The sequence below is a fragment of the Anguilla rostrata genome, chromosome 1 (genome assembly GCF_018555375.3).
Source record: "Anguilla rostrata isolate EN2019 chromosome 1, ASM1855537v3, whole genome shotgun sequence".
NCBI lineage: Eukaryota > Metazoa > Chordata > Actinopteri > Anguilliformes > Anguillidae > Anguilla > Anguilla rostrata.
The window spans coordinates 47,068,134-47,083,949 of NC_057933.1; the positions used below are offsets into that span (position 1 = coordinate 47,068,134).

Sequence of the window (15,816 nt, forward strand, 5' to 3'; positions counted from 1 at the left end):
GTTGTTTTGCTGTTTTTGATGATGTTGTTGTTGTTGTTGTTATACTGTTGCCCAATCAGTATCTTTTACAATATTTTGTGTTTTTAGCAGTGTGTTGAGACATCTGCACTTTAAATAAATGATGACTTGACTTATTCATTCAACAACCAAGAGCCACATTAATAACGTTCCGTTTAATGTTTGTTTCTAGATAACAACTCAAACCGAAAGAATCCGGATCAATCAATGTCGCCATAACAACGGACAATAGCGTTTAAGACGTCACTGTACAAAAACACCTGGCTACGCTTTCAGCGCGTTAGTCAAATCCAGGAGTTTACTTCCGCGTCCCACGCATAGCAACAGGAGGACAAAGAAGGTGGCGAAATATGGAGATCCCGTAAAATAACGTGGATATTCTGAGGAGGGTGTTTACAACATACCGAGTCGTCATGTAATACCAATATATGGCGACCCCACATGCCCAAATCGGCCAACAGGCTTTGGTCGTTCTGGATGTGGCATTACGAGTTCCATGTATCTTTATTAGCGATGCCATTTTCAACTCTTACAATGATCCAACTTGGTCTGGATGGGCTGGGGCCGCTGGAGGGATAATCAGCGTTTTGGGTAAGACCGTTACATATTTGCTTTTCTGCCTTACTGGCTTCCAGTTGTGTCACAACAGGTGGTCTTGTCTTCCCGCAAGCTTCTGATACGCTGAACGCACCAAGAAGGCAAATTCTTAGAAGTTATAACCCCCAATTTGTCCATGCAAATCTTATTTACGTTTAGTTAATAGGGTTTCATAGCTATGTAGCGAGATAGTACAGCTTCTAGGGATAACGTCCTGATACTATTACTGGCTTACTTTTAGCAACCTCGTATGTTGTTTTTTACACATTATGATTGTTACGAAACACGTTACAGTGAATGTCTATTAGACTATCATTAGCTAAATAATTTTCGTTGGTAAATGACTATTATATAATATCATATACACTTAGTATAATGATATATTTTTTTGGTATTGGATAATTGGTCATAATGTCAGCACCTCCCCCTTAGCACCTCCAGTGCGGCCACCACTCATTATAGCCGGGCACATACTACAGACATAACATAACATAATGACATGAACGGGCTCACCATTTTCTTGACAAAATTAGTGCTCTTATTACCTACTGACTAGGTAGTATCTAACACCTATCAAATCTAGTCTTGAAACTCCCCAGTTTCTTCCTGTACTACGTGGCCTGGCAAGGCTATTCCACACATTGACATATTCTATATTTGTGCCTCATAAATATCCTATCGTGCCTCATGAGAATATTGTGAATATGACTCATCTGACCATATCACTTTTTTCCACATTTCTGTAGACCAGTGCCTATAGTTTTGCACCACTGAACTAAATGTGCATTAGTTTTTGAAATGAGGGGTTTATGCACTGCAGCCCTACTATTATATCCCTCTCTATGTAGATGGCCATGGATTGTTCTTGCCAGCAGTCTGATCACATCCTGAGTTGACATTCTCAGTCACCTGAAGAAGAGTTGCTCTTCTGTTTTTCCTTGCGTATTGCAATAATGCACGAGCATCATGGTTAACAAATGTGCGCTTTCAACCACAATTTATGACCCTCTTTACTGATGTTTTTTCCCCATAGATCTAAATGCAGATGACACTTTAGTCACTGTTTCTATTGAAACGCTAGCCAGATGAGAAAGTCTTTGTGACCGAAGCTCCTGCCATCCGTGCCCCAATAATGAACCTTCTTTCAAACTCACTTTTCCTCTTGCCATCTTGATCCAAAATCAAGGTCAACTGGGCCTGCTCAGCATTTTTATACATGCATGATAGGATATTAATTGCATAATTGTATCATGCAGTGCACTTGTATGGAAGCATCTGCATTCGTTATGTTGCTCCACTTATTTATTCAGGTTTTTCCTTTAATTTGTCACCCGTCTGTATGTATATGTGACAGGTGCTGGTGTTTTGGTCCTCAAGTAGGGCAAGGTCATTTTTCAGTTTTTTACAGATTATGAAAGTGCAGATTATAAGCTTTCAAATGATGTGTCTGAAAATAGTTGAAGAAGATATGCTTATTTGAATGTTGGTACTCCTAAAATCAAGTAGCAGAGAAAATAGGCCTATTTCACAAGATGGCAACCAAAACCGGATGTAGGGATACTTTGTTTCCGGTTACCGTTGCTACGGACGCAAGTCCATTTCTGACAGCGAAAAATTGAGCCTAAACAGCGACGTGTGTTCTCACAGTCCCTGATAGCTTTGCCAACGTTCACTGTCCGATGTTATCCGCATTGTCGAAGCATTGCCAGTGAACGTTAAGCGGTCTAAACTGGACAAGGGCTATAAGTTCTTTTTTGAGAAGTTTATATTCGGTTATGAAGGTAAGTATAACGTTAGCTCTGGTTCACCAGAAAGCTAAATAGCTAGCTTGCTAACCACATCAAGTTAGCCGATTAAAGAGATCACTTCGACATAACAAATTATTTTCTGGAGGCGACCCCATTGTGTTTTCGTAGCGTGAAGCAACATCTGCTGTCCGTTAACAGTGTCTCTGTTCCTCTCGGTTGTCCCGAAAATGAATGAATAGGGAGTCTGACAACTGACGGTCAACAGGGGAGGCAAATGCTATGTAAGTACAATGTTAGGCTCCACAAAATTACTTATGTTATTATACCGAAGTGAAATATCTCTGAATTAAGTTTTGTACTACCGTTACTATTTTGTGACATGTTGTTTGTGCTGTACTTGTTCTAATAAAGATTTATATTGCTTGTCAGATCGCCTGTGTAATGGTGTTCAGTTCACTACCGAGCTGTTTGTTTTCATCGCTGATAAAAACTACCCACACATTTTTAAATCAGCTGATATATCTTAAGTAGGCTTGTCGCGATGTCCGTCAATACATTTTGTAATTACAATTAACAACTAAAATAAACGTGCATCTGCATTTTCAACATTGAATATCCAAATATGTGCTTGCTAACAAGCTAGCTGGCTAAAACGTAATTTGCTAATCATAACATAACATATAGCTCGCTAACTGATTTTATGACATTCCAAGTTCCAGCGCACACCAAACTACGGAGGAAGAAGTCTGCATGCTATTTCGCCGAGGCTCTCAACCAGGCGAACGTTTCCTTGCTCCTGTTTACAACCTGAGACACTTCTCCAAACCGCGCAAAGAGTACAGATGAGCTGCTTAAACTCTGAATAACTCTGAATAACTCGCGATGTCGGTGTTTGAGGTGCTTGACGTGCAGACCTCTTCCTCCGTAGTTTGGTGTGCGCTGGAGCTTGCCATTGAGCCATAACACGGTCTTCTGTTGCATGCTAAGAGATTATTTTCTGTTTCTCTAGCTCTTTGGGCCATTCCCTGTGAAATTTGGTGCCCCTACTTGAAAGGTCCTAATACCAAGAAAATAAGGACCCCTTAATGAAGTCCGAATTATTGCCTCATTCAAATTTTAATTATTTAACGTTTTTGTTTGCTTATCCTTGATTGTACTGTCAAATTTTACTGATGCTAATGTTAAACTTGTTTTTCTCACTCAGTAGCCCATGAAGAAAAAAAAAGAAATTATTCAAAAAATAAAAACGGCTGTCTTGTGATATGCCTGATTATAAACTGAGTTATTTATATATTCAGAATTGTAATTTATATATTCGGGAATTGAATTTATATATTCAGAAATTGTATTTAAATATTCAGAATTGTATTTATATATTCAGAAATTGTATTTATATATATTCAGAATTGAATTTATATATTCGGGAATTGTATTTATATATTCGGGAATTGAATTTATATATTCAGAAATTGTATTTATATATTCGGGAATTGAATTTATATATTCGAAATTGTATTTATATATTCGGGAATTGAATTTATATATTCGGGAATTGAATTTATATATTCAGAAATTGTATTTATATATTCAGAAATTGTATTTATATATTCAGAATTGATTTATATATTCAGAATTGATTTATATATTCGGAATTGTATTTATATATTCGAATTGAATTTATATATTCAGAATTGATTTATATATTCAGGAATTGTACTTATATATTCGAGAATTGAATTTATATATTCAATTGATTTATATATTGAGAATTGAATTATATATTCGGGAATATATTTGGAATTTATATATTCGGGAATTGAATTTATATATTCAGAATTGAATTTATATATTCGGGAATTGAATTTATATATTCGGGAATTGAATTTATATATTCAGGAATTGTACTTATATATTCAGAATTGAATTTATATATTCGAAATTGTATTTATATATTCGGGAATTGAATTTATATATTCAGAAATTGTATTTATATATTCAGAAATTGTATTTATATATTCGGGAATTGAATTTATGAATTCATTCATTTTCGGGACAACCGAGAGGAACAGAGACGCTGTTAACGGACAGCAGATGTTACTTCACGCTACGAAAACACAATGGAGTCGCCTCCAGAAAAGAATTTATCTTATGTCGAAGTACAACATCTCTTTAATCGGCTAACTTGATGTGGTTAGCAAGCTAGCTATTTATCTTTCTGGTGAACCAGAGCTAACGTTATACTTACCTTCATAACCGAATATAAACTTCTCAAAAAAGAATTTATAGCCCTTGTCCAGTTTAGACCGCTTAACGTTCACTGGCAATGCTTCGACAATGCGGATAACATCGGACAGTGAACTTTGGCAGAGCTATCAGGGACTGTGAGAACACACGTCGCTGTTTAGGCTCAATTTTTCGCTGTCAGAAATGGACTTGCGTCCGTAGCAACGGTAACCGGAAACAAAGTATCCCTACATCCGGTTTTGGTCGCCATCTTGTGAAATAGGCTTATCCCCTTGAAAGATCTTTAACTTTTCACACTTCTCACAGGGAGATAATGGGTGGGAACAATAGCTAGTTAACTCTACCCCAACCACTCCCCTGCTAGAGTACCTGTAAATCCTTGCCCATTTATGGGTTACCCTATTTAAAGCTTTATAACTCCAGATGTGAACACCACAGAGACTAGAAAAATGTCTTAAATGAAGCAATACATTTGTACCATTTGTAATACTAGCTTAGATTACTTTATATACATAATTTTGTAAGAAATAAAGTGCCACAAATGCAATGGTCAAGGCAAAAAATCTAAAATGAATTTGCTCCTTTTTTAGTTCGCAATGAAATACTGTGATATTACGGGTTAAAGTATACATGTCCTGGATCAAAAACTTCTTGACCACAAGTTCATAAAATCTAAGGGTGGATATGTAGAACTACTAAAGATCTATGAAGCAAAAACTAAGCAGTGTACCCAGCATCTCCAAATCTACCCAAAATGTCTAAATTATTAACACTGGTCTAAAATAGCTAAGGGTCCAGAAACAAATCCAAAATCTCTCCAAAAAGGAATATAATGCTTTTTGTCCATTGTAAAGCATATGAGCCCATTATGAAGGTTTAAGATGAAACATAGATATAATTTAAACATTACATAATACCACGAACCTATTTAAAGACACTCAATTTCTAAAATAACGTAATAACCGAAATATTTTGGGCAGTAATACTTACATAGCAATGATGAAATCTTATCTATGTTCAGTAGATGGACAGTTCTATCCGCTTCTGTTTTGCTCCAGAAAACGATGTCAGATAGGTCTATCAGCAAACATATGGCTTAGCTATGCCCAGAAGTCCTCAATAATAATGGTATTTTCCAAGGAATTACGAAAATCGTTGACAACGTTTCGTTAGGTGCAACGTCTTTTAATGCTACCATATATAGAGCGAATGCCATGGTAGGAAAATGTTCGGTTACGCTAACCTATAAAACGCTATTCCAAAAGCAAAATTAGACATGTTATACATCGTTAGAAAGCTTATACTCTCACCTACTAATTGAGCATCCGCCATTGTAGCAACCTCACAGAGTAAACAAACATAGGCTACTACCACACGGCTTTATTTATGGGCGGTGGCTTGACTGAAACAAAGTGACAATAGCCAACGAAATCAAACATGCTAATTAAACTGCACCCCCATCACGCCTCCAAAACCCGGCTGTAAGAATCACTAAAACAAGCCGACTTTGCTGACAAATTATAAGTATTTAGTGACCCTAAAAATGTTGTTTATTCTATTGAGTGACTTCTTCAACACTTTAACTTTCGTAATATGAAAAAAAGGAAAACAGTAAAAAAAAAATTAAAAAACCTTTTTTGCCTCCTAGCGCGATTTCAAGATTTGCGACTTGCGGACCTTTTCTCCAGCACCCGTCACATATATATATTGCCTTGGAAAATTTTAGAAGCAGTTTTAAGAAATTGCTACTGATTTTCACAGTAGTACTTGCACAAAGATTCCACCATATTGTTTTTTAATGAATTGTGGGGAGGAAATAGCTAATGTCAGCTGGAAAAACATAAAAATTGTCATTTTATTCCTTCTCTTTTTATTCCTTTTCCCCTTCAGGTATCCTGGTGTCCAGTGTGGTCTTGGTATTGTCACAGAGGGCCCTCTTCAAGTTCTACACACTATGCTTTGGTGCACTTTTGGGATTGATAGCCATCTCAGTCAACTACTATGCCACTTCACATATGGACTTCCACAGCCTACACTACAGTGCAGTACTTGAATTTGAGTTATCGCCTCAGAATGGACCAACATTGTGTCTGGGAATTGCAGTGGTCCAGCTCTTGTTTGGGTTTGGATATGTGATGCTCCTCAACGTCCAGTCCATGTTTGCAGTGCTGATCATCATGAATATAATGGCCCCCATGTGGGCACTTGCCATTAAGTTGCCAGAGCATGTCCGACAGGCAGTGGTCGTCGCCTCAGGCTTTGTGGTTGCCATCAGCATGGTAATGCACCTTACTTTGAAATTTAAGTGGTTCTGCTACTCTTGTCGCTATGTCTTCGTGCTGGTCTGGCACATGTATAACATTTATGGGATGCAGATACTGGTGGAGGACACCTGGAAGAGGATACGCTTCCCTGATGTTCTACGGGTCTTCTGGTTGACCCGGATGATCACCCAGGCCATAATCTTAATCAATGTGGTCCTGGTGGTCAGGAATGAGAAGGGTGACCAGTCCAATCTCACGTGTGATGTATTGTGGGACCTTTTCAGCAACCTTGTCACCAGTGGTTGTGACTCCACGCTAATGGTGCTGGGCATGAGCGCAGTCATCTCCTCCATATCACACTACCTAGGTCTGGGTATCCTGGCTTTCATTGGCTCCTCTGAAGAACAGGACAAGAAACTAGGCTTTGTGGCTCCTGTCCTGTTCTTCATCTTGGCCCTACAGTCAGGGCTCAGTGCCCTGGACCCTCAGGAAAGGTTAGTGCGGCTCAGCCGTAACATGTGCCTTTTGCTGACTGCTATCTTGCATTTCATCCATGGGATGACGGACCCCGTCCTCATGTCCCTGAGTGCCTCTCACATCTTGTCCTTCCGGCGGCACTTCCCCGTCCTCCTGGTATCTCTCTGCCTCTTTGTGCTGCCCATGGTGCTGAGCTACATCCTCTGGCACCACTACACCCTCAACACCTGGCTCTTTGCCGTCACAGCCTTCTGCGTGGAGCTCTGCCTCAAAGTTGTCATCTCCCTCACTGTCTACACGCTGTTCATGGTGGATGGCTACTACAGCATCCTGTGGGAGAGGCTGGATGACTATGTGTACTTTGTGCGTTCCTCAGGCAATGTCACTGAGTTTGTCTTCGGCGTGATCGTGTTTGGGAACGGGGCGTACACTATGTTCGAGTCCAGCAGCAAGATCCGAGCCTGTATGATGTGTCTCCATGCCTATTTCAACATCTACCTGCAGGCTAAGAATGGGTGGAAGACCTTCATCAAACGGAGGACTGCAGTTAAAAAGATCAACTCCCTCCCAGAGGTCAAGGGCAGCCGGCTGCAGGACATTGAGGACGTCTGTGCCATCTGCTACCAGGAGTTTGCCTCCTCTGCCCGCATCACTCCGTGCCACCATTACTTTCACACCCCCTGTCTGCGGAAGTGGCTGTACATCCAGGACACCTGTCCCATGTGCCATCAGAGGGTCTACATCGAGGAACTGCCCCGACAACATCGCCTCCTCTAACAACAACGGTTATGCTGCAGCTCATGAAAATGTGGAAGAGCTTGCTGCAGCGGTAGGGGTGGATGCCACCCCTTGTGGTGGTCCAGAGCCTGACAGTGATCTCTTTGAGGACAATGACAATGACAGTATTGAATATGACGGGGATGAGTGGGGAGCACAGCATGGTGGGATATTAGTAGAGGAGGACTATATTAATGACGACACACACTCTAGTGGTGACCAATCGGAGTAAATTAAAGTTCAGTTCAATTTTCAAGGCCTTACATGATGAAGTTTGCACTACTTTGTGCCTAGAAGAGGACAGTATTGGACATCAAGAAAAATAACTAGCATTCCTCCTGCATAGATAGAAATAGCATTTTGTTGGTTTATTAAGTGAACACATGACTCAAAACACATTCTCAAGGACTGCAAGAAATATTGAACTGCTGATTTGTCTGTTTTATCCAAAATTTCCAGTTTACAGTAATGCCAAGGTACATTTTGAAACATCCCTGGTTTAATATTATGAGATGGTGAAGCACTTATTAAATTAGTGCAAAGAATCCTTTTAAAAAAGAGCTCTGTACCACATGACATGCTGCTGTAATCACAAATATACCTCTAGCATTACTTCTGGTCTCTTGTGCGACCTTAATGAAGTTGTGTACATTATTGTACATGCAATTAAACAGACATTTTTTAAAACTGTACTGAAGTGACTACAGAAAAAGCTGTTGTACCTGCAAGGGTATGTTACAGCACATAAACAAATTACACCATAACAATGCACCATGCTATATAATAACGGTAACATATACTGTACTGTGTTTATTTAGTTTTAGCTAGGAATTTAGCTCCACAAAGTCCACAGTGTTTAAGGCATCTATAGCATTTGCTGTTTTAAATGTCTTAATTGAATGTGTATTTATACCACATGCTGAAATGTGCGTGTGTCTTAAATGGGTACACTGACTGCCTGATTAAGCATAATAGCCCACATTATTCATCAGGTGTGAGTGGGCAGTCCACGGAGTGATGTACTTAAAAAAAACTTTGACCTTGATGTGTCATGTGATTTCAAAAGTGCAATTACTATGAAAATAAAGTGGAAAGCAGTGGAAAGTTTGGTTAGTCTCAAGATATTTTCAAAAAGCATAGAACGTATTTGTCGCTCTCTAGTTGTTGTACAGAAGAACCTACCAGCTGAAATTATTTTCTGCCAGCTGTTTCATCTGAAGCTGGTACGGTAGTGCAGTGAATAGCACTCGCATAAAGGTGGCGAATTTGAATTTCTGTGTGGAGTTTACATGTCCTCCCCATGTCCACGTGGGTTTCTACCAAGTACTCAGCTACTCCGGTTTCCTCCCACAGTCCAAAGACATGCAGTAGCATAATTGGAGACTCTAAAGTGCCTATAGATATGAACTGTGAGTGAATTGTGTATGGGTCCTGTGATGGATTGGCCACCTGTCCAGGGTGTACTTCTGCCTCTCGCCTACTGCATGCTGGGATAGGCTGCAGCCATCCCACCCCTTCCCCCCTGACCCTGACCAGGAATAAGCAATTCAGAAAATCAGAAAAAGGATGGATGTTTCATGTGAAGCTAACATCCAAATTATTGCCATGAACAGGTGGACTTCTTGGGTACAAAAATCCATTGAACTGCACAAGTCAGTAAATCCTGTTGTGTTGGGTCAGTAAAATATTGAGATACAGGTGAATGTAAGCCTGCCCTGAGCATCTACCTTCTGAAACCCTCTATTAAATATAGCAAACACAGACAACAAAGTGAAATGCCGCAGTCATAGGCACCTCCTTGGATTATTTAGTTAAATGAATTGTGTGTATACCACACTAGATTTTTAATATGTATGGATTAAATGGTGCTTATGGGCTTGGCAACAAACAGTTGCACAGAAACAACCTGAACTATGCAGGACAGAATGATGCCATTTTTTCTTATTCTGAGAAGTGCAATTCCAAAATAGCAAATTAAGGAAAACAATGGAAACTTGGAATAACTTGGAGAAAAAAAAGTTGGAAGTGATAACACATTTGTTACATTTATCATTTCATATAGACCATGCAGGTTTTTGTTTTTTTTTAAGTATTGAACAGATTTTAACACTTCTGAGAAATACTCTTGAAAGCAGTCATGTTCGATTACATGTTTGGGAAATACGCCATTTTGCCACAAGGTGGCAGATACAAACTATTGTCCGCACTTTGTAGGAGAGTATCTAAGCGTACACCTTTACAGACCACGAGTACTTTATTCAAATGGATAATTAATGAAGACATCGAACTACTAATTTTTACCATCTGTGGGGTTAATTGTGATGCGCTCTATTACATGCTGTATATAATTATACTGCTGGGGACTACAGCTCCCATGACACATAAGCGGAAATAAGTGTTCGTGGAATTTTAGGAAATGTAGTTTTGTTTAGTAATTCGAATGCATCTCCAATTGTGACTAATTTTTCTATAAGGGGCGGGTGTGAGTGTCCTGTATTATCGTACCAAATGAATGTGGTTACAACAGGGAACATTGGTGTTGCGAGTCGAACTACCTTTTAGGCACTATATAGTTAAAAACATGAGTCCGCTGGCTGTAACACCGCGAGTCGTCATAGCTCGCTTGCTATCTACGTAAGGCGAGCAATTCGAAGGGACGATAATTTCCAGCCATCATCAGAAGACACCATCACGAGGGCAGCAGCAGCAGTCCCAGCAAGTAGAAAGTCCCAGTGCTGTTCATAATGGGAAATGTTTCCATTTGACTTGCTTTTACTCGGCTGCAGTATTCCGGAAAGACTTATTGTTTACAGGGTTTTGTGGAAGAACACAACCAATGAAAAAAGATCCCGTGTAGATGCAGTATTTCAAGGCTGGAAGAACACTGAATTTTTTTTAACGGGACAACGGATGATCAATGTGTCACTGAGGTGCGGTGCCAGACTTGTGGTTGAAAGGTTTTTTTTAGATAGAAGCATCATTGCTTTGTAGTTCACTGACAATGTAGCTATGCGTGTGTAGGTTTATAGCTGTGTAGTTTTATGTATTGGTTAGCTTGAGTGAATAAAATCTAATAGCCAGGTCAGCCAGCAACTCGCTGGTATGAGCTGTCATCTATACAGTTGTCGTAACTCAGGTTAACTTAATGTTTCTATCTCGCGACGGACTTGACGGCTAGCTATCTAAAATAACTTGACTATAAAACAGGTCAATCTAAGGTTAGCCAGGTAGTGTGATACCCAAATAACGTATTCCGCTTGCTTCCTAACAAGCTGGAAAAATAACGTTTCTTTCAGTAGCTAATTCGTTGTTTTACAGTGGATATACGAGCGAATAACTCAACAGTCGATGGAAGGATTTAAGTTAAGCTGTCAGTTAAACTGGATAACAGTATTCCTTTTGTAGTTCGCTAACAAGCTAGCATAATTATAAACTTGATACTCCTATAGCAGAGCTCTACGCTAACATGTTTCCCAAAAGAGCACATGTGCTCCTCAGTTGAAAAATTAGGAGCACACAAATGCATTCCAGTTAATAGCTGTGATTAACAGATGAAAAAAAAGATGGTTATTTAATTTTTCCAGTCAGCACACGTCAATTTCCCGGAGCTAATGCTTCTAAAATGGGAGCACTGAGCTCTGTAGTAATGAATGCTGTGACTACCACGGATTATTTCGCACGAACACGTTCATCGCGGTGTGTATGTTCTTTATGTAATAAACCATTAAAAACAACTTAGGTAAATTGGAATCTATTAATAGGGTATCTTTATATCTACTTGTCCTTTTTATTGCAGGTTGCCTACAACAACTTGCCTTCTACCAGCATGATGTCGTCCCGTTTGCAAAGAGTCCTACGGCCCATTCTCTTTGTAAGGCCAGGAGTAACGTTAGGAAGGGCCAGTGAAAACAGGACACTCACGGCCCGTAAGCCTCTGTCTATGATGTTCTTGCAAAGCTGCGACTTCGGTACGCACCCCCACAAGGAATCGATGGAGCCACTCAACTCTCCGCGAGGAGCCAGGGACTTCATTTACAGTCTTCATCCCACAGAGCGAACATGCTTACTTCGAGAACTTCACCGGTTCGAATCTATAGCTATAGCACAAGGTAAGTGACGTCTACCTGGTTAACTACCTGCGGCCGACCTACTAATGACGTAACGATGTCGACTCGCACTTGGGGCGACCGATGCTAAAGGTCGTTTTGGGGTTGGATCTCCATAACAACTTTTTCAACGTACAGAAATGCCACGTTACGCATATAAAGCATGTAAAGTATTTAATCAAAACTTACTAAATCTAGGCCTGCCATTTATCATTGATATCAAAATGAGGCCAGGTTACAACAAACAATATTTGCTTTCTTAGCTCAGAAAATCAGACAAGCTATATTCCATAGCAATGCTAATGTATCCTCAATTATTTCATGTAACATGGCCCTGTGTTTAAAAAAAAAAAAGAGGTGTTATTGGCAGATATAGCTAAATGTCTAATGGGGAGAATTATTGATAGTGGTAGCATTTGTGATGATTTAATCGTCAGGGAAAGAAGAAGAAAAACACAATAACCTAGGTTTGAGGCTTTAGTGTGTGGATGTGTGAAGTTGTATCTTAATTCTGTGTGTTTGCATGAGGTCACAAGGTACAGAAGTTAATGTTCTTAAGGGCTGAGAGTCTGTGGTCATTGGGTTTTTTTTCTGTAGGAAACCCTGACAAATGGCAAACTCTGTGATGTATAGGTACGAGGCATGCCCCACCAAGGCATAACTTCGGCGGATGGTATAGCTGAATGGTATAATGTACGCTGGAATACGAGACTGACTACGCCCACTGTATAGACATTAAGGATAAGATTATAGATAAACTAATCATGAGATTTCTGCCCTGACATAAGTTACATTTAATGTGTGTATTGACCATAGAGAAGGTTCTAATTGGAATTATTTGATTATTATTCATCATGAATCTGTCACATGCAGGGTCAGTTTCAAGGGGCTGGGTTCAGACCATTCACTAATTTTCAAAGCATTCAAAGCTATAGAAATTAATTCATAAAAACCTGAATGTATCTGCTGCCAATATTTATGTCTTTTTAATAGACTTAAACAAGATATTTTTGAATAATGGTTTTGTTTTGTTTAATTCAACCTGGCAATTAAAATAGGAAAAATGTCTTCGGGAATTAAGGCTGTTCTGTTTACAATACATTTGCCTGCTGTGTGTCTGAAATTCAGCAGTGCTTGTTTCTAATTGCATGAGGTAGTGAATCATTTTGTTAGAGTGAATGCATTTAGGAATTACAGAAAATGTGGCAACATAAACAGGGCAGGCTTTCCTGGTTTTCAAGGCATCCATGATAAATAAAATGCATTGGAAGGATTTAGGGTGGGGCTTCGAGCCTAAACTAGTGTGAGTCACCGCAATTTCAATAGTGTGGTTTCCACTGACCCACCTAAACTGCACAGGTGGCTTTCCCCAATATAGCAGGTTGCTATATCAGTATATCAGGATTCACTTTCTGGCCAGGTATAAGACTACATTACCAAAAATGCTGAAATGCAAACATATTGGCTTATTTATATTGGTTTGCCTTAGAACATCACTCAGACAGCTGACGTGGACATGTGGAAAGCAGACTATATCAGGAAAGTGTGTTGATAGAGATCAGACATGGGCCATTTCTAGATGTATCTGGATGTTGTGTAAACATGGCAAAAGCTCAGACACACTGAGGTACATCTTGTATAGCAAAATTCTGGTTAGACGAGCCTTTAGTTATCCCCCATTGACAACAGAAGATGAGAATTATTCATTTTTGTGTCTCATAATTTATGGCACAGTAGTTTGGGTAGTAAATATGGATTTGTTCATTTTGCTTTGAGGAAAGGCCCCAGGAAAATCTCCAATTAAAGCTAGACCTGTGGCAAGTAAACTGAAATCTCACAGAAAGCAGTTTGCTTTAAAAGAGCCAATGATGGTTAGCATTTAGAAGAGCCTCTGTATTTATGATAAAGATTAAGTCAACACAGGGCAGAAAACTGCTGTTGAAGCACTTTCTAGTCTATGGGTTAAAATTTTCAACTTGATTGCACTGCTGGCCACACCCAATCAGTGATGTCATTACAGGTATTATTGCCTCAGCTGTCAATGAAATACCTGAAATACCTGACATCACTGATTTAGCTGTGGCCAGCAGTGCAACCTAGGAAGTGCTGCAACAGCTGTTTTTGCCCTATGTTGACTTACTCTTTAGTATATAAGCATCTTAAAATTTGCCAAACGTCTTTTTTGCTGCTTATGTTAACTCCTCAATTTTTCTGTTTTTTTGTGACTTTGAATTGGAAACATACAGCTGTGTAATATGATGTTGTGAAGCATGTTGTCTGCACACTGCAAAACATTTTGATCTTGTGGGGATCTTTGCCAAGTAAAGGAAATGCTTGTATTTAACCTGTATATGTACAGTATATGGATGTGGGCAAGACACAGGCTCAGCAACGTGTGACATGAAGTGTAAATGCAAGGTTCCATAACTCGCAATGCATGTATAATAGTGCACACCAAACCCCCAGCACAAAAATAGATACATGTAGCCTATATTCACATACTTTTAACAATAATTCACATTTATATTTTGAAATTGAATCGGTATCTATTTGTGTGTAGGTCACATGTTGCAGTTTCTGTCTCACTCACATCCATACCTATATACATCTGAAACACAAGCATTTCTTTTACCTGACAAAGATCCCCATGGGATCAAAATATTGTCTTTCCTTTCATGTGACTTGGAATATTATTTTTTACATAAACATTTTTGGAAGCATTATGCGGTATGTGAACATTATGCTTCAGTGATTTATTCTTGATCCAGCACCCCCAAAAAGATTTTCGGACATACTTTCATTTGACATTTTCTTAATATTGTTATTATGGAACGGACCACTGAAAAAGGTAATTCAAAAGGAAACCATTCCCCTATATGGCCCCTTTGTTTTGTTATCATTGAAAATTCCAGAACAACCCATTATACTTTCGACCACAAGTCACTATTACATGGGTCTTAAAAGCTATGTTGTGTTTCAGGTAGAAAATATGGCATGCATTGTAGTATCTCTTCCAGGAACTTGAATGCCTTCACATAATTGATCAGTGGTACTTAAAGGAAATGGGAGTTATGCTACTGACTCAGTGGTGGGCAGTGACAGGAAGTGGTCACACAATGCTGATAACACATGCATCTCCTTCCTGGAACTTCCCTTCCACGATAGAAATTTGCATGCAGGCAGCTAACACCGCCTTGCTCCACCATTGAAAACACTATTGGCAGCAAAGCTTGATTTTCTTCCCATACTGTGATCAGTCAGACAAGTCTCTGGAACTGTTTGTCTGATCCATTTCCTCTCTGTAACAGAGAACCAAAGACAATTTGTAATTGGTACTCACAGAAGATGAGGAATAGTAATTATTTCCCACTGCAACATAATCCAGGAAGAAGAGTTGTAGAGAGGGCATGCTACTTGTGTTGAGAAGTGCTGAGCATTCAGAATGTGTGTAAATTTGCCAGAATAACTGTTTCTTGTAGGGGTAGAGGAGTTCTGTCTAATATTGTAATTAGTTTATTGCATGCACAGTTGTTTTGATGAAAGTCTTCCTCTGGACTGTAGATTTAATTAAGGGGAAATTTTTTA

General features: G+C 39.3%; 1 protein-coding gene and 1 pseudogene across 2 annotated transcripts in view; both read left to right on the forward strand.

Moving 5' to 3' along the window:
* The first annotated feature begins 262 nt into the window (after positions 1-262).
* On the forward strand, positions 263-10,423 carry LOC135256693 (E3 ubiquitin-protein ligase RNF139-like; annotated as a pseudogene).
* Positions 10,424-10,645: 222 nt separating this feature from the next.
* The window catches only part of LOC135256701 (transmembrane protein 65-like), a 51,840-nt gene continuing 46,669 nt past the window's right edge, over positions 10,646-15,816 (forward strand). The window contains exons 1-2 of one of the 2 annotated variants that reach the window (XM_064338740.1): positions 10,646-11,082; positions 11,922-12,234. In XM_064338740.1, the coding sequence (XP_064194810.1) occupies positions 11,952-12,234 (283 nt within the window). In that variant the 5' untranslated portion in view covers positions 10,646-11,082; positions 11,922-11,951. The remainder of the gene's footprint in view (positions 11,083-11,921; positions 12,235-15,816) is intronic. The other variant, XM_064338729.1, reaches the window with a different exon arrangement.